At 46.0% G+C, this 22,512-nt stretch overlaps 1 protein-coding gene across 4 annotated transcripts in view; it reads left to right on the top strand.

The window, feature by feature from the left end:
• TDRD7 (tudor domain containing 7) overlaps positions 1–22,512 on the top strand; it is a 102,733-nt gene that overhangs the window by 66,919 nt on the left and 13,302 nt on the right. For 2 of the 4 annotated variants that reach the window (XM_084628312.1, XM_084628313.1), the window contains 7 exons: positions 190–301; positions 8,395–8,597; positions 8,717–8,878; positions 11,298–11,381; positions 11,842–11,976; positions 12,741–12,851; positions 17,160–17,659. In XM_084628312.1, the coding sequence (XP_084484438.1) occupies positions 190–301; positions 8,395–8,597; positions 8,717–8,878; positions 11,298–11,381; positions 11,842–11,976; positions 12,741–12,851; positions 17,160–17,659 (1,307 nt within the window). The remainder of the gene's footprint in view (positions 1–189; positions 302–8,394; positions 8,598–8,716; positions 8,879–11,297; positions 11,382–11,841; positions 11,977–12,740; positions 12,852–17,159; positions 17,660–22,512) is intronic. The other 2 variants (XM_084628311.1, XM_084628310.1) reach the window with 2 other exon arrangements.

The raw sequence follows: 22,512 nt of genomic DNA, 5'->3' as shown, positions 1-22,512 counted from the left end.
GAATTTTCATATAATGGTATTTCAAAGTATATACTGTGTTAATGAGAAACAAATTTATATTAACAGCTGGCTGTATAAAAATGTGATCACTAAATAAGTCCACCAAGTGTGTGTATTCTGGATAAATCATTCAAATAATACTAACATACTTGTAATATGAAAAATAAATGTTTCTCTTTCAATTATTAGGTGTGCTATGTTGATTATGGCTTCAGTGAGATTATTGAAAACAACAAAGTGTACAAACTAGGTAGATGCTTCTATTCGCTTCCATTCCAAGCTGCAAAATGTAGACTAGCAGGTAAGATGAACTTTTTTGAGAGAATTATTAAATATCTAGTACCATAATTTTGCCTGTAACTTAACAGAGGTTGGGGCAGGAAAAGAACCGCCAAAACCTTACTGCCTACTTCAGAGAAACCTGGGAAATGAAGGTAAGAAATAGGGAGGAATGGAGTTAAAATAAAAACATTAATTTGATCTGTTATTTTGGTTAGATTATTAAAGCTGGGTCTGTTTTCAAAAGGCTTTTGTTTTACCAGAAGAAAATAATTTATTTTCTTGATTCTCGAGGGATCTTGAATGTATATTTCATGGTAGAAGCTTGATTTAAGACTAGGAAGAGATCAGCTGAAGTTTCTCTGGTTTTCTTAGTATTTATTTTTTAATGGAGAAAGCTAGTTACCCGCATCCTCCCTCCCTCTTTCCTTCATTCCTTTTATTACACTTGGGGGGGGGGGTCTTTCCCCTGCTTCCCAATTCTTCTCTTGAGCTCATGCCCAAGGCTCCGGGATTCAAGCCCTGTGGTTCCTGCTCTAAGCCCAGGCCAACAGGCAACCCCCATGACTCTTGTCCAAAGTGTCTGAGAGAGTCTCAAGCAGAGAAGTGCAGGATCTGCAAAGAGTTTTGTTCACGGACTGAGGAGGAGTGGAACTTCCGTTCAAAGCAGCTCCTCATGGAGGCAGCTCGTAGCCCTCAGCCTCCTGTGGCGAGCCACGATCCAGCACCGAGCACCTCAGTGCACAACGCTCCAGCAGCAGCAGCCGGAGCAGCACCGTGGTTGGACTCTGGTTGAAACCTACAGCACCGGTGCTCCTTGGCACCGCAACCGACATTATCGGCCGGGCCGCGCTCCCATTCTCCTGGCCAGAAGCGGCACCGGAAAAGGGTGGCCCACCTCCACAGAGAGCAGCCTCCCTGGAACCACCTGTGGAGACGCGTCCCGCAGGGGAGCATCTAGGGGCACAGCCTACGGCTTCGGCACCATTGACTCCGGCACTGAGGGGAGTCTGGTACCCCTAGACTCCCCGACTTGCAGCGTGATTGAGATCCAGTTTCCATTTCCCCTGGATACTTTTGCGGCTGCAAGGGATCTTATTGCCATGACAGCATCGGCATCCCCTCAGCCACATGCCAAGGCACTGGTACCTGTACGAACAGTACCATTCCGGGGCAAGCCAGCCCTACTCCACCCTTCGGTTGAGCTGCAGCACCGTTCCTGTTCTTGGCACGGTTCCCGCTCCTGTTGCCACTCACAGTCCCAGCACCAGGCATACTTGCAGCACTGCTTGGACTCCCATCGCCAGTCCCGATTGCGGCACTGCTCTATCTGCCGGTTGTCGTCGAGGAGTAGATCCGGACCCGACGCCACTCTCAACGCCGGTCGTCATCTCGGCCCAGATCCAGGCACCGTTCCAGGTCTCGGTACTGGTCCAGGTCCCGGCACTGCTCCCCAGCATCGCGGCACCATTCCTCATCGACGTGACCCAGCGCAGAGCCACTCGGCACCACTGTGGCCTTCGCGTTCTGCTTCTCGTTCTTCGGGATCGGAGGCGGGGTCGTGTTTCTTGGACCTTCGCCATTTGGACCATAACCGCCTGGAGTCAGGGGCTGGGCCTTGGCAGGCGCAGGAGCAGGGTCCCGCTCAAGGGCTCACTCAGTGGCTGTTCTCGATGCCCTGGGCGTACCACCAGGCCCAGGGTGCTCCATCTGGGGTTTCTCTCCAAGCCACGAGTGCCAGAGGCTACCGCCAGTCTGCCCTCCCCGGGGGGCATGGAGACTGTGGCAGCTTCTCTCCCCGCTACAAGACCTCCTCCAATGCAGATTCCTGGTCCAGGCCCTGAGGTCGCTGGCACAAGACAGCTGGCCCCGGCTCCTCAAAAGGCCCTAAATGACCCTCTTTCCCCCGTGGCCACCTCATCCTCACCTGACAAGGCAGTGACAGGCACTGCAGTCTCAGGTCCCCCTCCAGTAGACCTCCGTGCCCACCAGGACCTCCTGCGCAGGGTGGCGCGGAATATGAACCTGCAGGCGGAGGAGGTGGTAGAGGTGGAAGGCCCCGTGGTGGATATTCTGCCTGCGGAAGCTCCATCAAGGGTGGCCTTACCCCTTATTTGGACCATCCAAAGCACCGCCAGGACAATCTGGCAGACACCAACGTCCATCCCCCCCCACCCCCCAACTTCTGAAGGAGTGGAGTGGAAATACTTTGTCCCCTCAAAGGGGTATGATTATCTGTTCACCCACCCACAGCCCTGTTCGCTCGTGGTGGCATCAGTGAACGAAAAAGAATGGCATGGGCAGTAGGCCCCAGCGCCCAAATCAAAGGATGCCAAGCGCCTTGATTTGTTTGGGCACAAAGTTTATTCCTTCGGCTCAGGATCACTAATCAGCAGGCGCTCCTGAGCCATTACAATTTTAACTCCTGGAACTCCATGCTGAAGTTTAAGGAGTTAGTACCTCCTGAGTCCAGAGAGGAGTTTGAGGCTTTGGCGGAAGAGGGCAAAACAGTGGCACAGACCTCTTTGCAGGCCTCGCTGGATGATGTGGACTCCGCCACATGTACTTTGTCCTCGGGGATCACAGTGATCCCCATCTCCTGGCTGCAAGCCTCCGGCCTGCCACCGGAACTTCAGCAAACACTGCAGGACCTCCCCTTTTGATGGAGCAGGCCTGTTCTCAGAAAAGACCAATTCAAGGCTGCAAAGCCTTAAGGACTCAAGGGCGTTAATGAAGTCCCTGGGCATGCACACACAGGCTACCCAGCGGAAACCCTTCAAACCCCAGCAGCCACAACAATGCTCCTATCCTCCTCCTCAGCCGAGGCAGGCTTTCTATAGGAGGCGGGGGCGTAATGGCAGGAGGAAGCCCTCCAACCCCCAGTCTGGGCAAGGCCAGGGCCCGTCCAAGCCTTCATCAGGCTCAAAACAGGCCTTTTGAAGGGCCGCCGTAGGACTGTGTACCAGACCTCGTTCAGGATCTTACCCCACCTTTCTTGAATAGTTTATCCCATTTCCACCATGCTTGGTCTCGCATAACCACAGACCACTGGGTTCTCTGCACGGTGGAAATGGGATACTCTCTCATTTCCTCCCCCCCCCCCCTTCCTCCCATCCTTCTTCCCCGTCCCTCTTCAGGGACCCTTCTCATGAGCAATTTCTTATTCAGGAATTTCAGATGCTCCTCGCCATGGGGACAATTGAGGAGGTTCTGAGGGAGCTAAGGGGCAGGGGTTTTACTCCTGATACTTCCTTATCCCCAAGGCAAAGGGTGGGCTTTGGCCCATTCTGGACCTGCGCGGTCTCAACAAGTACATGGTAAAGTTGAAATTCCACATGGTCTCGTTGGGTACCATTATACCTTTCCTGGAGACTGGTATGCCACCCTTGACATGAAGGACGTGTATTTCCACATAGCGATTCATCCGGCACACAGACACTTCCTCAGCTTTGTGGTCAACTGCAAACGCTATCCGTTCACGGCCCTTCCCTTCGGTCTTCCACAGCCCCCCGAGTGTTCACCAAATGTATGGCAGTCGTGGCGGCCTTCCTTCGTTGACGGCGGGTGCAGATTTACCCTTACCTCGATGACTGGCTTATCCAGGAACGCACCAAAGAACATGTGCAGTCCCACCTCTGCTTGGTCACAGACATGTTTAGTCGGTTAGGCTTCCTTCTCAACGGGCAAAGTCAACACTAGAACCGACCCAGAGAATAGAATTTATCGGGGCGGCTCTTGACTCGGTGCAGGCACAAGCCCTCCTGCCGGACGCTTGTTTCCAGGCTATAGTGGGCCTCGTCCAGAGCCTTCAAAGCTTCCCAAGCTCGTCAGCAAGAAGTTGCCTGAGTCTTCTTGGCCACATGGCCTCCTGTGCATACGTGACCAGGCACACCAGACTTTGACTCCACCCGTTACAAGCCCGGCTAGCTTCAGTCTATCGCCCAGGTCGAGACAGCCTGAACTTGGTGGTCACCGTCCCAGAGCGGGTCTTGGCCTCCCTCCGCTGGTGGCTAAATCCCCGGGTGGTATACAAAGGAGTCCCTTTTCACAGCCTGCAGCCCTTCTTGTCTCTGGTCACGAATGTGTCAGCCCTGGGATGGGGTGCCCACCTCAGGGACACAAGGCCTATGGCCTCCGTCCATGCTCTCCCTTCATATCAACATCCGGGAGCTGATGGTGGTGCGCCTTGCCTGTCAAGCCTTCCAGGAGCAGCTGCAGGGTCATTGTGTGGCAGTCCTCACAGACAGGGCCACGGCCATGTTCTACATCAACAAACAAGGGGGGCCCACTCCACCCCCTTCGTCAGGAGGCCGTTCGACTGTGGGAATTCTGCATTGCCCACTCCATTCACCTGGTGGCGTCCTTTCTACCTGGGGTCCAGAACACGCTGGCGGACTACCCGAGCAGGTCCTTCCGCTCCCATGGGTGGTCACTTTTGACCAGATGTCATCCACCCGATCTTCTGAAGGTGGGGGTTTTCCCAGGTCGACCCGTTGGCCTCCCGCAGTAATTGGAAATGCCTGGTGTTCTGCTCCCTCTAAGGCCGCTCCCCGGGCTCTCTCACAGATGCCTTCTTGCTCCTGTGGATGGGTTGACTATTTTACGCCTTTCCCCTGCTGCATAGGGTCCTGCTCAGAGTGCGCAGGGACAGGGCGCGAGTGATTCTGGTGGCTCCGGCATGGCCCAACAGCACTGGTACACTGTGCTGTTGGAGCTCTCTGTGGATGGACCAGTCCCATTGCCTCTTCTTCCCAACCTGATGACTCAGGGTCATGGTCGCCTCTGCCATCCCGACCTACGATCTCTCCACCTCACGGCATGGATGCTGCGTGGCTAAACCCTTCAGAATGTCTCTGTTCGGAGTCTGTACGGCAAGTGCTGATGGGCAGCAGGAAGCCCTCCACTCAGGCCACATACATGGCTAAGTGGAAGCAGTTTTCATGCTGGTGCACTCAACGCAACACCCCCCTCTCCAGGCATCTGTGCCGCTCATTTTGGAGCATGTCCTGGACCTAAAACAGCAGGACCTGGTGGCATCCTCTGTCAGAGGTCACCTGGCGGCCATCTCGGCTTTTCACCCAGGTGCGAATGGCCGCTCTGTCTTCGCCAATCCCATGGTTGGCAGGTTCCTGAAGGGCCTGGACCGTCTCCACCCACAGGTTCGACAGCCAGTCCCCACATGGGACCTTAACCTGGTCTTCTCCAGATTCATGGGGCCCCGGTCGAGCCACTGGCCACCTGTTTCCTCCTCTATCTCTCCTGGAAAACTGCTTTCCTTGTTGCTATCATGTCGGTGCGGCGTGTCTCCGAGTTCAGAGCCCTTACCTCAGAACCGCCCTACACGGTCTTTCATAAAGATACGGTGCAGCTTCGGCCTCATCAGTCCTTCCTTCCCGAGGTGGTATTGGCCTTCCATATCAGCCAGGACATTTTTCAACCAGATTTTTATGCAAAACGGCACGACAGTCACCAGCAACAGCGGCTGCAGTCCCTCAATGTCCTTAGGGCCCTTGCCTTCTTCATTGAGCATATGAAGCCATTCAGGAAGACGACCCAGCTCTTTGTTGCGGTGGCAGACTGGATGAAGAGCCTCCCGGTCTCCTCTCAGCGGGTCTCTTCATGAATCACGTCCTGCATCCGCACTTGCTATGATCTGGCTGGTGTACCGACCCCGCCCCTCACTGCTCTCTCCACAATAGCCCAGGCCTCATCGGCAGCTTGTCTGGCCCAGGTGCTGATGCAGGAGATCGGCAGTTTTCTGCAAGGCAAGATTCAGCATAGGCCACGCTGAAAGTTCCTTTTGAATGTGATCTTGGATTTCCATATGAATCAGTCTATCTAGCCGCCATCGTCCTTCCCAAAGGTGCATATGCACTAGAACGAACAAAGACTCCACCTCTTCGGCATTCATTAATGGTTAGCTTTGTAGCTCAATAGGAAAAAGCCCTTTCAAGTTTCTTTCTCAATCTTTGTTTGTCGCAGAGTGTGAGAGGGTCAACCAATCATAGCTCATCGACTTTTGAAATGGATAATGCATTATGGTGGTGCTGGTAATGCCTCCTGATAAGCTTGTAACACACTCAACTAGAGCACATTCAACGTTAGCAGCTTTGTGGTTCATGTCCCAGTTATGGGCAATTGCAGGGGAGCAACATGGTCTTCTGTTCATACATTCACCAGACCGTATGCACAGTCTGCTGCATCAAGGGAGGACACAAATGTAGGGAAAGCAGTCCTTCAGTCCGTCTTCCGATGAGATTCCAGGCCCCACTGCCTGGGGTAACAGCTTGGGAGACACCAACAGTGTAATGGACACCTGGAAGTCCTCGAAGAAAGAACGGTTACTTTAGCTTCTCGTAACTGTTCTTTGAGATGTGTTGGATATGTCCATTCGTGACCTACCTTCCCCTTCCAACACATCAGTCTACCATTGACTTCCTGTGCAAAGGAACTAGGGGAGGGTTCTGCACTCCAGAGCATGTGCAGTTTGTGTGGGGGTGTGGCCACCCTTCTACATACCGCTAGGGAGAACTCTCGCGCACCAGCACACTGCAGGCATATGTGCCCGCAGTGTATCTAGAACAGCGTTGGAGAAGGTAAGTAACCATTTTTTCTGTTGCATGAAAAGTTTGGAGGTTTTGACACTTGTTCCAGTGTGTTGGAAAAAGCCCAAGACTCCTTGAATTTAAGGGATGGGGGATAGGGGGGCAAAGAGAGGCTGGGAGTGGCCTCTATCCCCAAAATGGCCAATAGCATGGTTTAGGCAGACTAGGGACTGGAACCTGCGTTTTCCACATCTTTGAGTGCCATAACCATTGGGCTATATGCTGTTCTGGGATAGGGGATCTCTTTCTTTTGTCCACAAATTCCACCCTGTTCCCGAGAAACCTTTCTAATTAACATTTTGTTGAAACAATACGTATCTGAAACATTTTAGTTTCAGCACAAAAAAAAAAAAAAAATCTTTTGTTGGAAATATTCATGATCAGCTCTACTAGGTGACGGTCTGCATCTTTAGTCAGTTATTTACGTCTGTAAATGTGACCTGAAGTGACTTGCCCATATGCTCAGGGTTCAGCTGATTGCCACATTTGGGGTCAGGAAGGAATGTTCCTCCAGGGCGGATTGGAAGAGGCCCTGGAGGTTTTTGCCTTGCTCTATAGCATGTGGAACAGGCCACTTGCTGGAGGATTCTCTGCTCCTTGAAACCTTTAAATGGTGATTTGAGGACTTCAATAGCTCAGACATAGGTGAGAGGTTTTCCGCAGGAGTGGGTGGGGGAGATTCTGTGGCCTGCGTTGTGCAGGTCAGACTAGATGATCATAATGGTCCCTTCTGACCTTAATATCTATACCTAGGTCATGCATGCCTGTGGCAGACCTCGGCATTTAATCAGGTATGAATCCCAGTCCAGTTGCCTTCACCACGAGATCACCTCGTGCCTCTCACCGTATCTTAAATTACATGTAAACTCTTCACAGCAGCGACCTGTGGTGTGGCAGTGGTTCTACCTATGCTTCATTTCTGCTCTCCCACTGCTCCACCCAGCCTCCAGCGCCTTCCAGGGTGGGGGGACTTAGCCTTCCAGCCAGCTCACGTAAGAGTTCCACCCCTTCCAGGATACCCAAAGGCCCAAGTAAATGCACAGAATGTAAACTCTTCCCTTCTTTAGGGATGCTGTGATAGACAGCAGCCCGCCCTGGTTCCTGGCCTTAGCCAGTCTTGTCTCCCGCAGTGAGAGCTCCAGGTCTGTTTTCCCTTTTTATAGAGCAATTAAAACTTAGAACCTACTGTAACTTGCATTCATGATCTTGTATAAGAAAATGGCCATGAGTGACCATGGAGAATATTTGTACTTTGGCATATTGCTTTCCTTTACAAATCCCCTTTATTAGTCTTGAAAGTGTATAATACAGAAACATTTAGGGGGGAAAAAATTACACTAAAGAAGAATGTTGCAGAAAACTAGGGGGAGGTCTCTTTACGAATACAGTACATCTCCTGTTGTGTTCTGATTCTTGGAGCTGAGCTCCCAGTTGCTGGCAGAGATACTATACTTCCCTGTGGGAAGTTTCAAGGAAAATGTGTGGAAATGCTGAACTGCTTGTTTCACAGGGCTGGAAGTCTTCTGTGATGATCCTGTTCTAGTGAAAGTTGTTGAGTCACAAACCTGTGGCAAGATATTTGCTGTGGAAATACTGGAAAAGAGTGATATTCCGCTTGTTGTTCTGTATGACACCTCAGGAGAGGATGATATAAATATCAACGTCACCTGTCTGAAGGCCTTATGTGACAAATCGCTTGAACTACACCTTCAGGTACTGTTTTATTTATGAGGTAATACTTGTTCATTTAAAATTCTGAAGTGTTCCATCATGGGGAAGGAGCACAATACCAGAAACTTGTTAAATGTCTTCCTTTAAATATTTTGTTGCAGGCAGATGCCTTATATACAAATGTTAGAGTCACCAACGTTTGCTCTGATGGAACCCTATATTGCCAGGTGCCATCGAAGGGCCTAGCCAAACTCTGCGAGATCTTGCAAAAGTTGGAAGACTACTTCCATTACAAGGTGTGTAAGGAGAAGGGAGATGCTGAGGTAATTTTTTTTACTGTGTTACACTCACTGCATCTCAGCTTAACTCTTTACAGAGGCTCTGAGCAGGAATTCTGTCTTTCAGGACGTTTCAGAAAGCATTAGTATTAAACAGGGCAGTTATCTAAAACCCTGAATGTAGCTGTTAGTAACTGTTCCCAGCCAACTTCAGAATACCATACAATTTCTTAGTAAAACCTTTATTAAACACAAAAACTATTGTAAATAGTTTTTGGAATACTTATGAATAATTTCTTAAACAAAAGCTAGTAAACTGGATGTAGTAAATTTCCTGTTCTTTCTCATACAGACTTCCCCACTTTGTTGCTATTCTATATTTCAATGCAAGGTTTCAACATGACGTTTACACTTCTGTACGTTGGTGCACACAAACACGCTAATGTTTTTTCAGGTGATTTTTTTTTAGTCTTTATAGCGTGACCATGATTTATATAGGGTGTCGTCTGCACTCTTCTGAGCTTGAAAATGGAAAAACCTGAGTTGCAGCCCAACTCTTTGGAGCCTTGTCAGCAAACAAAAGTCTGGGGACCCTACCAGCTAGCAGCGTTCCAACCCTCGAGTTAATAGTTGACTGGCTCACTTGTTGGTGAGACAGAAATCTGTAGTCTGTACCATACAGCTTTTGGGATCAGCATATCCACTATCCATTCCCTGGATCTCTAAGACTCTCATTCTGTAGAGCACGAGCTTTTCCCCATGAGCCAAGTCAGGTAAGCGTATACAAACCATCACCTCACTGAGCTCTGCCCCGTTCTCTCTTTAACTGGGGCAAGATTGCAGTTTAACTCAATTAGCGAATCGCTAAATGTAGGTTCCATTGTCTCTGTAGCCACTAGGTGTGACAAATTCTCCCTTCCCAGATCCTCCCTCTAGGTCTGTAAAACACACTACCCTGGAGTCAAACATTATTTAATAGACTGCTTCCTTAATAAGGAAAGCTGGACTAGCGCTCACCTGTGTCCTAAGTGGGACAGGGATAGGGACCCAGCCCTTGCAGCAGACATGTCTTGGTCCTATATGGGTCAGCCATTAAGTCCACAGGGCTATCTTTAACTCCTGTATTTATAACCTTTCCCCCCAGAATCTGGCTATATTCTCAGATGATAAATAGCATGGGACCTTCAAGCCTGCTTGCCCTAAATGAAAACCTCTCCTACAACTTCTTAAAAAACGTTCTTGAGCATGTGTAGCAACTGCCCCACCCTATTTCTGAATGTTCCTGGTCCTCTCTTAGTGAGTCCCTCTGCCCTGCAGTTTGCAGATGTGCAGGCAGAGACTTCAAACAGAAACCTGTGATTCCTTTCTTTGTGCCAAAAAGTCAACTACACTATAAAGCATGTGGGTTGCATCTGTTTTCAAATCTGTAGTGGGCTGAGATGGAAATGAAGAGAGCTTTCATCATCATCCCTTTTGGCTCCAGGATATTGGAGATGCTTGACATTCTAATACACAGTTTGATGAATGTTTCAGTTTTAGTCTCCTTGCTAAAGCTTTTGCAAGCCATCTCTTGTAGTAGTCTCTGCTCTTGGTCTGTCACTTTTATGCTTCTCTGGATAAAAACGGTTTACAACCAACCCAATAGGTTTCCTCCTCAATAAACAATCAAGATGTTCTCCCCCACCCCCCAAGAGATCCCCTTGTGCCTCTCATTCTTGCCTGACTTTTCTGATGGGCAAGGCTTTTGTAGAGGTGAGGTGCAAGCCCCCCATGGCACTTGCAAGACCCACATGCCACATTGAAGTAAAAGGCAGTGCAGTTAAGCAGACCAGTTTTTAAACCTTTTCCAGCTTTGCCTATCAAGGTTTAGGGCAGCTCTGGTGCTCATTCTCTCCTTGGAAATATAACCTTGAATATTTTTTTTAAAACCCCTTAGGACTGATCCAAAGTGATAAACAGAAACTATTTAAGTATCAGAGGGGTGTCCGTGTTAGTGTATATCTACAAAAACAATGAGGAGTCCGGTGGCACCTTAAAGACTAACCGATTTATTTGGGCATAAGCTTTCATGGGTAAAAAACCCACTTCAGATGCATGGAGTGAAAATTTACAGACACAGGTATAAATATATATTGGCACATGAAGAGAAGGGAGTTACCTTACAAGTGGAGAACCAATGTTGAAGGCCAATTCAGTCAGGGGGGATGTGGTCCACTCCCAATAATTGATGAGGAGGTGTCAATACCCAGAGAGGGAAAATTGCTTTTGTAGTGAGCCAGCCACTCCCAGTCCCTATTGAAGCCCAAATTGATGGTGTTACGTTTGCAAATGAATTGTAGCTCAGCAGTTTCTCTTTGAAGTCTGCTTCAGGAATACTCAAGAACAGATTTAACCGTAGCCATTCTTCAAAAAAAAAAAAAATTCAAAACCAGCGTTATTATTTACCCTTGTTTCTTTATTGCAGCAGGCACCTGAATGTTTCGTCTCATTACCTTTCTGTGGCAAAATCTGCGTGTTCCATTGTAAAGGAAAATGGGCTCGTGTGGAGGTAAGAAACAGGTGGTTGGTTGGATGTTTTTTTCACCACTGAACTAACTTCCCTGTGTCAATTGAAAATTGCTGCTCTTCTTCGATTTCCCACATAGCATCTGCTATTTTTGCAGGTCTGGGGGTTGGCTAAAATCTGGATCATTGAATTCTTTGACACTGATTTTGGCATATGTATCATTTTACATTGGCTACTTACTCAAATAGTAAACACACATAAGTAATCTTTTACTTGAGCTGATGGAATGGGAAATAGATCCCTGTAGGTCTATCTTACAGTTTTTGTGTTGTCATTTAACATATTTCATTTCAACAAGGCATAGCATCATAACATGGAAAATAAAATGCACTGGCAACATATTTTCTTCCGTTTCCTTAAACTATGTATTTGCTTTTTAAAGGTACTCTGTTGCTCTCTTGCTAGTATCAAGTTATCCTTACCACTCGCATTCTCATTTCAGATAACAAGCGTTCACAGTAGTCGTGCACTAGATGTGCAGTTCATGGATACCGGAACAGTTGCCTCTGTAAAAGTATCGGAGCTTCGAGATATTCCATCACAGTTCCTGAGAGAAATAATCACCCTACCACCCCAGGTACAAACATCATTTTTAAGTAAAGCTGATGGCCTCTATACCTCTCTTGGCCATGTCTTAGTCTTGATAATTTTAGATGTGTGCTCTGCAGTGATTTGTGGTTTTAAAACATTTTAAGATTGCCTGTTCTGCACTATGGTTCCTTTTAGTTTGTGCCAGCAGTGTCCACAGGAGGCAGTTAGCAATTCACACCCCTGTAGTCCAAAGTTCATGTTAACGTAGTCCTCTTTCAAACTGGGCTACATTAACGTGAACTTATGTACCTTTTCATTTGCTCCAGCAGCATCCACTCAGGGCAGTTAACACACAACACTTTGGTGCCCTCTGCAGGTCTACACACTCTCTCGCTCCCCCCCTCGCCCCCCACCTACCTACCTTGTGGACCACACTTGAGCACAGTATAGATGTAGCCTTAGAAGTAATGTTAGGATGTGCATTCTAACTCTTTATAGTGTACAGTTTTAAATAAATACAGATTACGTTCTTGTGTGCTCACAGTAGAAGGCTGTGGTGGTTGTCTTACTGTATGGGTAAAGGGACTCCATTCTGCAGACCACCGCATTCTTAGTGGTTGAAGTAATTTACAGCATAATAGGTTCCTTCTTTCACTCTTTTTTAATATCATATATCTTTTAATCCATCTGAGTTAAAGCTTGTAATAAACTACCTAGTTTCTGTGCAGGTAAACTTCAATAGTATAACATAATCTGTTGAAGAGTGCCATGTAATTAAATTGTACCATTAACATACTCCATGTCTTTTAGGCTATGAAGTGCTGTTTAGCAGATCTTCCCCGTAACATTGGCATGTGGACTCCAGATGCTGTATTGTGGCTGAGAGATACAGTATTAAATTGTCCTGATTGCAGCATTAAGGTAAATGTAAATATCTCAAACATTTGAAATTCAATAAAATATGGAAGACCAGGTTGCAATATGAATGAAGAGTTATAATAAAATGTCATCATGAAGTTACAGGAACTTGGTACCTTCACCCTCCACCAGACATTCAGGTTTTGATGCAAAAAACAAAATTCTTTCAGACTTAAAAACGTTTACCTAAATTAGTTTTGTTTGAAAAGCGATTATACTAGACAACTTACAGCTTTGTAGCCTCCCCTAACGCTTGTATTCTGTATGAATTCATCATTTTTGACACATTTGATACAAAGCATATTTGTTTGCATTTCCCAGCAAACTCTTTTTATACAATTCTTGGATCTGCATTTAAAGAAGACAGAGAATTTTCCCCCTTCCAAATTCTCCTGTGCTAGCTCGGTATAATTCCTTCTTACCAGCAAATGAGGGCAAGAAAAAAGCAAAACTCTTGTTTTTGTGCCGCCTCATAAAAAATGAAGTGGGTGGATGACCCTGCTCAGTTATTTTCATGTCTCCAGCAGGTGGAGGTAACTCTTCCAGCTGGCTAGGAGAGGAATCTTTTAGTTTTCTGTTCTTATTTGCTTTTATTTCTATATGACAAGTCACTACCCACAAGCCAGGCTGTGGCTCTGCTGTGCGCCAGCTTGCTGCTCAGTAACGTCCGATGTGGATGCTGCTACAGCGCCGTGAAAGTCCCACTAAGCCACGCTCTGGGATTTTCACTGCGCTGTAGCAGTGTCCACACCAGTTGTTACGGCATGGCAAACCAGTGTGCCATAGATTCGCACCCTGGCTTGCAGTGTAGTAACTAGCCAAGGAAATAGGCCCTAACACAATGTAGTTTAATTTAGTACAGTCCATTTACAGACTCATTTTTTTGGATGTGCTGAGTAGATGTCAACCATTTATAGTGTGACCTACTTACCTAATTGTCTGGGAGCACCCTTCAAAGGGAAACAAATGTTCAGAGTCTATGATTAGTACATTACAGGGGATCTTCTGAAAAATCTTGCCCCTAATTTCATTACAGGGTACCACTATGAGTGCGCCTTTTGAGAAGCACGCTTTGTAGCTTTCCCTTTTCTTGTCTGCTTTAGTCTTGAATACTGCACATTTAAAATACTGCTGGTCTAGTCTGGCATATGTAGATATTGTAAAATGATATTGTCAAATGTGTGGCTGCGTGTGTTCCCTCTGTGTGCCATCCCAGCTCTGTGCAGACAGCTGGCACAGCAGACCTCGATCAAACTGCCCAATGACCATGAGATTCATTAAGGTACGAAGGCACCCGGCCAGGTTTATTGTCAACAAAGAAAGGTAATAGCATCCAGCAGACTCTACGGGGATACTAAGACATGTATGCCTGTGACAGTGGACGCAGCTCTGTGAATGGCGGAACTTTCTATTCCCCACCCCCAGCAGGCCGGCCAAAGACACTCCCTCTGAGACTCCATTTTATACACCAATACAAACAAGTATTTTGACCATAGTTAGTTACTTCCCCCTGACGTGGGTTGTTACCATCCATTACCTTGTACATGTTGGTTCGATCAAAACATCTCTATCCATTATTACTGTCATCTTGACCTTCTCTTTAGGAGGGGTCAGTGTGTTCTCGTTATCTTTGGGGTGTGTTTGTACCATACTTGGTATCAGGGTACTTGTACCATACTTCCGGAATGCATTTGTGTGAGTGTCCGCCTCATGTAGTGACTAAGGTTGGAATTTTCAAAAGAGATTAGATACTTAACTCCCACAGAAAGTCAGTGGGATTTGTGTACCTAAGTCCCTTATAGTCTTCAAAAATCTCAGTCTAAGCTTTTAGTATTTCTTGGCTCTGAACAAATTCGCATTCAGCATCACTCAACGGCAAAATATGCTCAACCTTAGGACAGTGCGTTTTATCTTTTCTTTCCATATCTTCCTTTCTGGTCTTCCCCCCCACCCCCTTTCTTCCGTCTGCATTTTCCTCCCTGCAACAACTCTTGATTCCTAGTCCCTTCCCCATTTCATCTGCTAAGGTGATCTGGCTATGAAATATTTAATGCTGATGCTTGAAACATCCCATTGAGTAATTGGGGCAGGGCTGTTCACATTTGTCAGTCCACGAGGATGTGGTTTTCCACGGTTTTGTCTCCTGATTTACACTAGCATATGAAAGAGAAGAATCAAAATCTGTTGCGTCAATCTCTGCAGATTCATGAAGGTAACGTTACTTTGGATTACTCAGCTTGCAAAGATACTCTTGCAATTGTTATCATGAAGGCTAGAATCTACTTGGCCTTGTAAATGAAATCTTAGTATCTAGAGAATCCAGATATGCCATGAGGGCTGAAGAAATGCATCAAGTAGGCTAGAAGATTAATACTGCAGCCATAATAGATTGCTTTTTTCTTGTCTCCCATCTGCTAGTATGATGTGTTAATATCCACTTTTCTGGCCTGAAATATGTGGTCTCTGAAAAATTAAATTAACATGTAAGAAATTAGTTATCTACACTGCCAAATTCACACTCCAGAGCACTTGTACCGGAATACTATTGTTACTGATGTAACATAGCAAAAATCATTAGACCAATGCTTTAAAAATGGGTGCCCAAAGGTGGTATTCTAAGTTGGTGGGAGCTGCTATGTTCTCAGTGTATTTGAAAATTAGGCAGTTTTATTTAGGGGCCGAAGTATGAACTTGGAAGTCTAACTATAGGCATTCATTTTGGAAAATCTAGGCCTGTATTTAATAGGCTTCCACTGTCTAACTGTGGAGAAATTCCCCTCTACTCTCCTGACTTCTGTCCAAGCCATTCCTGCAGACCTCCGAAAATGCTCACTTCCTGTGGACCTTATCTTTTATTCCACTTATTTTAAAAAGCTGGAAAGATGCATTGATTCACAGTGGAAATCTGTTGATAACTTGGGTTTTCTGCACTGACTAAATCTGAGTTAATGGTAAAAGCAGCTTTTAATCCAGTTTTACAGCATTCTTGAGACTTCTAGTGATCATAAAAATTTAGTAATTTCCCTGAAGTTCTTGATGCGAAGTTGCACCATGTATTGGTATATATAGTGTTTCAGTCAATAATCTTTAAGACACAAAACATACCTAACACTTCAAACAGTGTATGTTAAGCAGACACAAAATCCTAACTTAACACACAACCTAAAAAGTAAGGAATTGAAAAGTTCAGACAACAGTGGCGGCCTTCTACTCTGCTACACAGATGCACAACCACCATATGTCAGGGAACATCATAACTTTAATTCTTCCCTAAGGGGGATACTAGCATTACAAGATTTCTCTCCCTGTTTCCTTTGTCGAAGATCTCAATACAAATGCCTGAAGAGTAGCAAAAGTGGTTCCCTATGCGCTGGCAACTGCCTGTTTGGATGTAGGGAACATTACTGGGGTCATAAGTGGGGGCAGATGACAAAATACAGAACTGTGCCTCCCCATAACTGTTCAGAAAGGCTCCCATGTACCTTGTCGGAGAATGATGGCAGCCAACCCATACCGTGTTCTCTGTTTAGCTGTTGCATGTAAGGATTCACTTATAATAAATACTAATATTTTTTTAAATTAACATGAGACACCCCATTGAGCTATCACTAACTACAAACTTCAGTCTTTCTGCAGTCTCGCTTTTAGTCAAGGGGTCTGAAAAATTGAGACTCGAAATGAAACCTTTAAGATCAATTTTTAATTGTTTAGAACTCATACAGATTTATTTGGAAATGCTAAACTCTGAGATTTTACTGTAAATTTGATGCAGGCACACATTTTTCCATACAAAACTTGGTCTCTAAGGTGCCACAAGTACTCATTTTCTTTTTGTGGATACAGACTAACATGACTGCTACTCTGAACTCTTGCGGTAAGTGCAAAATTTGAGCCCAACCTAGAGTGACCAGATGTCCCGATTTTATAGACACAGTCCCAATTCTGGGTTCTTTTTCTTATATAGGCTCTTATTACCTCCCCACCCCGTCCCGATTTTTCAAATTTGCTGTCTGGTCACTCTAGCCTAACTTCAACGATGGTGTTGCTCCTACTCTTCCACATTGAGCAGTTTGCTGCGCTTGCCATTTTCAGCCATCGTGAAAACCTTTGTCCACATATTTTGTTAGCTTTACCTTAGCAGTAAACTATTTGTGCCAAGTCTTTGACAATATTTTTATTTCAAAATAAATTACTGTTAACATAACCATTCCAGTTTTTCCTCCTGTAAAAGGCTTTAATCTTGTTTCATATAAAATTGAAGGTGCAGATGCATTTAATAATAGGAGTTTACTTTATTTCTTCCCTTCAAAGGTTGCTAAACTGGATGACTCAAAGGGAATTGCACATATTTATTTGTTTACTCCCAAGAACTTCCCAGACCCTGATCGGAGCATCAATCGGCAGATCACTAATGAGGACTTGTGGAAGCATCAGAAAGATGTCTTCTTGAGTGTTGCACCCAGTGGAGCTGGTCCTATAAAAGGGAAAAGTGATACTATCCTTGCTCCAGAATTACTTGGCCTAGGCCTCAAGAAAAGCCTCATGGGGTCGATCAAGCTTGCTCCAGAACCCAGCAATGTGGTGCCTACTGTTGACATGCCACTTCTTCTACCCTTACCGAAACCCGGTGAGCACATGGATGTCTATGTTTCAGTGGCCTGCCACCCTGGTCACTTTGTCGTCCAGCCTTGGCAAGAGATCCACAACCTAGAAGTCCTCATGGAAGAAATGATTCTGTACTACAGCATGGCAGAGGAGAGATCCATTGCCGTTAAGAAGAACAATCTGTATGCTGCTAAAGTAGAAAATAAGTAAGTAGATGCTTTTGTAAAAGATATGTATTATCTTGAGGAAGGCTGTTGTCTACGGTGATACTTGCAGGGTCCAAATGCCCGGCACTAGTATTAGAGATATGCACTGAGAAATCTTAATTGGTGCTCAATCTTCTCAGAGTTGGATTAACATGAATTATGCATTTCTAGGTAATGTTTGGCCTCATTCCAGTTCACAAGGGAAAGTGTCCACATTTCAGATTGTCAGCAATCTGAGACCAAGGAAGGTGAATGAGGTTGTAGACTACGTGCCTCCAGGTCAGAGTTAGAACACAATGGTTGAAACACTGCTTCTGTTCCTGCTGTACCTGATCTGATGCTCTGTTTAGCCACAGGTCTGTCAATCGAGCACTTTTTTGCCAGCAGTAAATTCACATGAAAATTATTTGCCCCTTGATTGCTAGTTATTTATCACTGGTTTCAGAGTAACAGCCGTGTTAGTCTGTATTCGCAAAAAGAAAAGGAGGACTTGTAGCACCTTAGAGACTAACCAATTTATTAGAGCATAAGCTTTCGTGAGCTACAGCTGACTTATGCTCTAATAAATTGGTTAGTCTCTAAGGTGCTACAAGTCCTCCTTTTCTTTTTATTTATCACTGTGAGTATAAGATTTTTTTCATCACAACTGTTTCCGTCAAATGGCTGTTTTAATTTAGCTATACCGTACAAAAATCTCTGTTTCAAGTAGTAGTGTGACACACAATTACAGTCTGAGCATTGAAAAGGCCAGGTAAGAAAGAGTTAGTGGAAGAACAATTTATACAGATTCTACTGTTGTTCCGAAATACATGTTGGGGAGTCTTCGGAAGTCATCTTGTACGTGTGCCTAGAGCTCTCGTGGAGGGTTCATTTTCATTCATCTAAATCATCAGTCAGAAATCTGTCTGCCTTGTTTCATCCATGTTATTCCCCTTCCACTGGCTCCCCCTTTTCAGCCTCATACTTGTTTTTCCCTTTTAGGGCAATTCGTGACTTACCTTTATCCAAGCTATTAGGCACTTCACAAGCTTTTTACTTTAGTCCCATGGACTTTCATTGAAACTTAGCCAGTCATTTTTTGAAAAAATGTGACTTAAACACTAAAGTACTTCTAAAAATTTTACCCATCATTTCCTATATGACACAAAGCAGTCAGTGCCCATCCATGCTGTTCGAACAATTTAACTGTTGTACATGAGGGTTCTTCCATGCTGTCTCCTTTGCATTCCTGTGCTGCTCCAGGGAGATGGCAGGTCTGTGACCCTGGGCACCCTGGGAATGCTGATTGGCTAGCTGTGGGGGTTTTTTGTTCTGCCACTCAGTGGGGGTCACCAAAAATATTCTCCACCCTGGCCAGAAAAACAGCCTGAAACTCCTGCCCATGGAGCTCCTTGTAAATGTCTGCAAAGCCTCTGTTTTGTCATTCAAATCACTCCTTAAAAATTCACCTCTGCCATGATATCACTATAACATGTTGATACTGGCTAGGTAATGTGTGTACTTGTTTCCTAGAACATCAAAGTTTTTTCAGATTTTGCTTTTTGAAAAATGGATTTTTCTACTAAATTTTTTCAGTAGAAAATTGTAAAACTATTTTTCAAATGTATTTTTCAGTTTTTGGATTTGGATCTTTTCTATTCCTCCTCCATTTTTTTTTTAAATTCCAAACCAGAAAAGAAAGGGGTAGACAGTGTTCATTTCTTTCCTCCCCCAAACACCCACTTTACCACATTTTTCTGTTCTCTCTCTCTCTCTCTCCTCTTTTTCCAGTGAGGGAGGGAGTGAGTAAAGGGAGGAGGAGGACTCCAGAATTGATAAAACAATACTTATTTCATGTTTGTCGTTTTGTTTGTAGCTTTATTAGTCCCAGAATATTAGAGAGGCAGGGTGGGTGAGGTAATATCTTTTACTGGATCAACTTCTGTTGGTAAAAGAGACAAGACTTTGAACCACACAGAGCTCTTAGATCAGATCAGATCCGAAGAGGCACCAATAAAAGATCTTCGTCTTTGTGTGCTTGCTCATAGAATCATAGAATATGAGGGTTGGAAGGGAACTCAGGAGGTCATCTAATACAACCCCCTGCTCAAAGCAGGACCAATTCCTAACTAAATCATTCCAGTCAGGGCTTTGTCAAGCTTGACCTTAAAAACCTCTAAGGAGATTCCACCACCTCCCTAGGTAACTCACTCCAGTGGTTCACCACCCTCCTAGTGAAAAAGTTTTCCCTAATATCCAACCTAAACCTCCCCCACTGCAACCTGAGACCATTACTCCTTGCTCTGTCATCTGCTACCACTAAGAACAGTCTAGATCCATCCTCTTTGGAACCCCCTTTCAGGTAGTTGAAGGCAGCTATCAGATCCCCCCTCGTTCTTCTCTTTTGCAGACGAAATAATCCTCATAAATCATGTGCTCCAGCCCCCTAATCATTTTTGTTGACTTCCGCCGGACTCTTCCCAATTTTTTCACATCCTTCTTGTAGTGTGGGGCCCAAAACTGAACACAGTACTCCAGATGAGACCTCATCAATGCCAAATAGAGGGGAATGATTACATCCCTCAATCTGCTGGCAATGCTCCTACTTATACAGCCCAAAATGCCCTTAGCCTTTTTGGCAAGAAGGGCACATTGTAGACTCATATCCAGCTTCTCATCCACTAACCCCTAGGCCCTTTTCTGCAGAACTGCTGCCTAGCCGCTCAGTCCCTGGTCTGTAGCGGTGCATGGGATTATTCTGTCCTAAGTGCAAGACTCTGCACTTGTCCTTGTTGAACCTCATCAGATTTCTTTTGGCCCAATCCTCTAATTTGTCTAGGTCCCTCTGGATCCTGTCCCTATCCTCCAGCATATCTACCACTCCTTCCAGTTCAGTTGCTGAGGGTGCAATCTTGCTGAGGGTGCAATCCACACCATCCTCCAGATCATTAACGAAGATATTGAACAAAACCGGTTCCAGGACCAACCCTTGGGGCACTCCGCTTGATACCGGCTGCCAACTAGACATGGAGCCATTGATCACTACCCATTGAGCCCGACGATCTAGCCAGCTTTCTAGCCACCTTCTAGTCCGTTCATCTAGCCCATACTTCTTTAACTTGCTGGCAAGAATACTGTGGGAGACTGTATCAAAAGCTTTGCTAAAGTCAAGGAATAACATGTCCACTGTGTTCCCCTCATCCACAGAGCCAGTTATCTCATCATAGAAGGCGATTAGATTAGTCAGGCATGACCTTCCCTTGGTGAATCCATGCTGACTATTCCTGATCACTTTCCTCTCCTCTAAGTGCTTCAGAATTGATTCCTTGAGGACCTGCTCCATGATATTTCCGGGGACTGAGGTGAGGCTGACTGGCCTGTAGTTCCCCAGATCCTCCTCCTTCCCTTTTTTAAAGATGGGCACTATGTTGGCCTTTTTCCAGTCATCTGGGACCTCCCCCGATCGCCATGAGTTTTCAAAGATAATGGCCAATGGCTCTGCAATCACATCTGGCAACTCCTTTAGCATGCTTGGATGCAGCACATCCTGCCCCATGGACTTGTGCTCATCCAGCTTTTCTAAATAGTCCAGAACCACTTCTTTCCCCACAGAGGGCTAGTCCCTTCTCCCCATGCTGTGCTGCCCAGTGCAGCAGTCTGGGACCTGACCTTGTTCGTGAAGACAGAGGCAAAAAAAGCATTGAGTATATTAGCTTTTTCCACATCCTCTGTCACTAAGTTGCCTCCCTCATTCAGTAAGGAGCCCACACTTTCCTTGACCACCTTCTTGTTGCTAACATATCTGAAGAAACCCTTCTCGTTACTTTTAACATCTCTTGCTAGCTGCAACTCCAGGTGTGATTTGGCCCTCCTGATTTCACTCCTGCATGCCTGAGCAATATTTTTATACTCTTCCCTTGTCATTTGTCCAATCTTCCACTTCTTGTAAGCTTCTTTTTTGTGTTTAAGATCAAGGATTTCACTGTTAAGCCAATGAGATTTTTGTCAATGTCGTGAGATTTTTTGCCTTAGCAGTATCTGCAGAGTCAGCTGTAGCTCCCTCTGGAGTGCAGTACCCATGCATTGGTATATTAGGTATCACTGGCCCTATGCTCTCTCAGTTCCTTCTTACCACCTATGGTGGTTAGTTAAAGCACCTTTCCCTTGCCTTGCAAGGGCTAGAGTTTCTTCTGCTTCAGTCTTTGAGCCTTAAGGCCTTGTAAATAGGTTTTTTTACAGTAGTTATAAGTAGTTAGAGACAGAGTCCCTGTGGGGCATGCTCCGGTCTCTGGTTTTTAAGCCCTGCTCTGACTGTAACAGGCCTATACCTATTAGTGACCCTCATATCAGCTGCCTCATATGCTTGGGGGAATCCCATGTGAAGAAGTGTCACATCTGTAAGAACTTTCATCCCAGAACTCAGAAAGAGCGAGACATCCGTTTTGAGGGCCCTCCTTCTGGAGGGCTGCTCTACACACGGTATTGGAACCTTCCCGGACAGACACTGCCCTGAGCACCTCGGCCTTGGCGCACAGCGCACCCCCTGGCACCGGATTCTGCCCAGCACCTCTCCCTGGCACCAATGCCTCAGAAGAGGTCAAAGAAGAGTGACTCCCTAGCACCGAGCAAGAAGGGCAAAGGACCCAGTTCGGGCTGACAGCCCGTGCCGGAGCCAAATGGGGCCCCCTCTCCCCGAGGGATCCGCCACTGACTCCAGGGAGCAGTAAGGGACCCAGACTGGTGGCAATGCCGATGCCTTCCCAGGCTCTCCTGGCTCCCAGAGAGCAGAGGCCTCCAGTAGCATCGTCCGCACCGCATGTGTCTCAGGTCACGGCAAAGGCTCCCCATGAGGGCAAACCAGCAGTAAAGACCCC

This window comes from Lepidochelys olivacea (genome assembly GCF_965140295.1).
Source record: "Lepidochelys olivacea isolate rLepOli2 genome assembly, chromosome: 5".
Taxonomy (NCBI): Eukaryota; Metazoa; Chordata; order Testudines; family Cheloniidae; genus Lepidochelys; species Lepidochelys olivacea.
The sequence above is the reverse complement of the archived record's forward strand: the minus strand, read 5'-3'. Positions and strand labels throughout refer to the sequence as shown.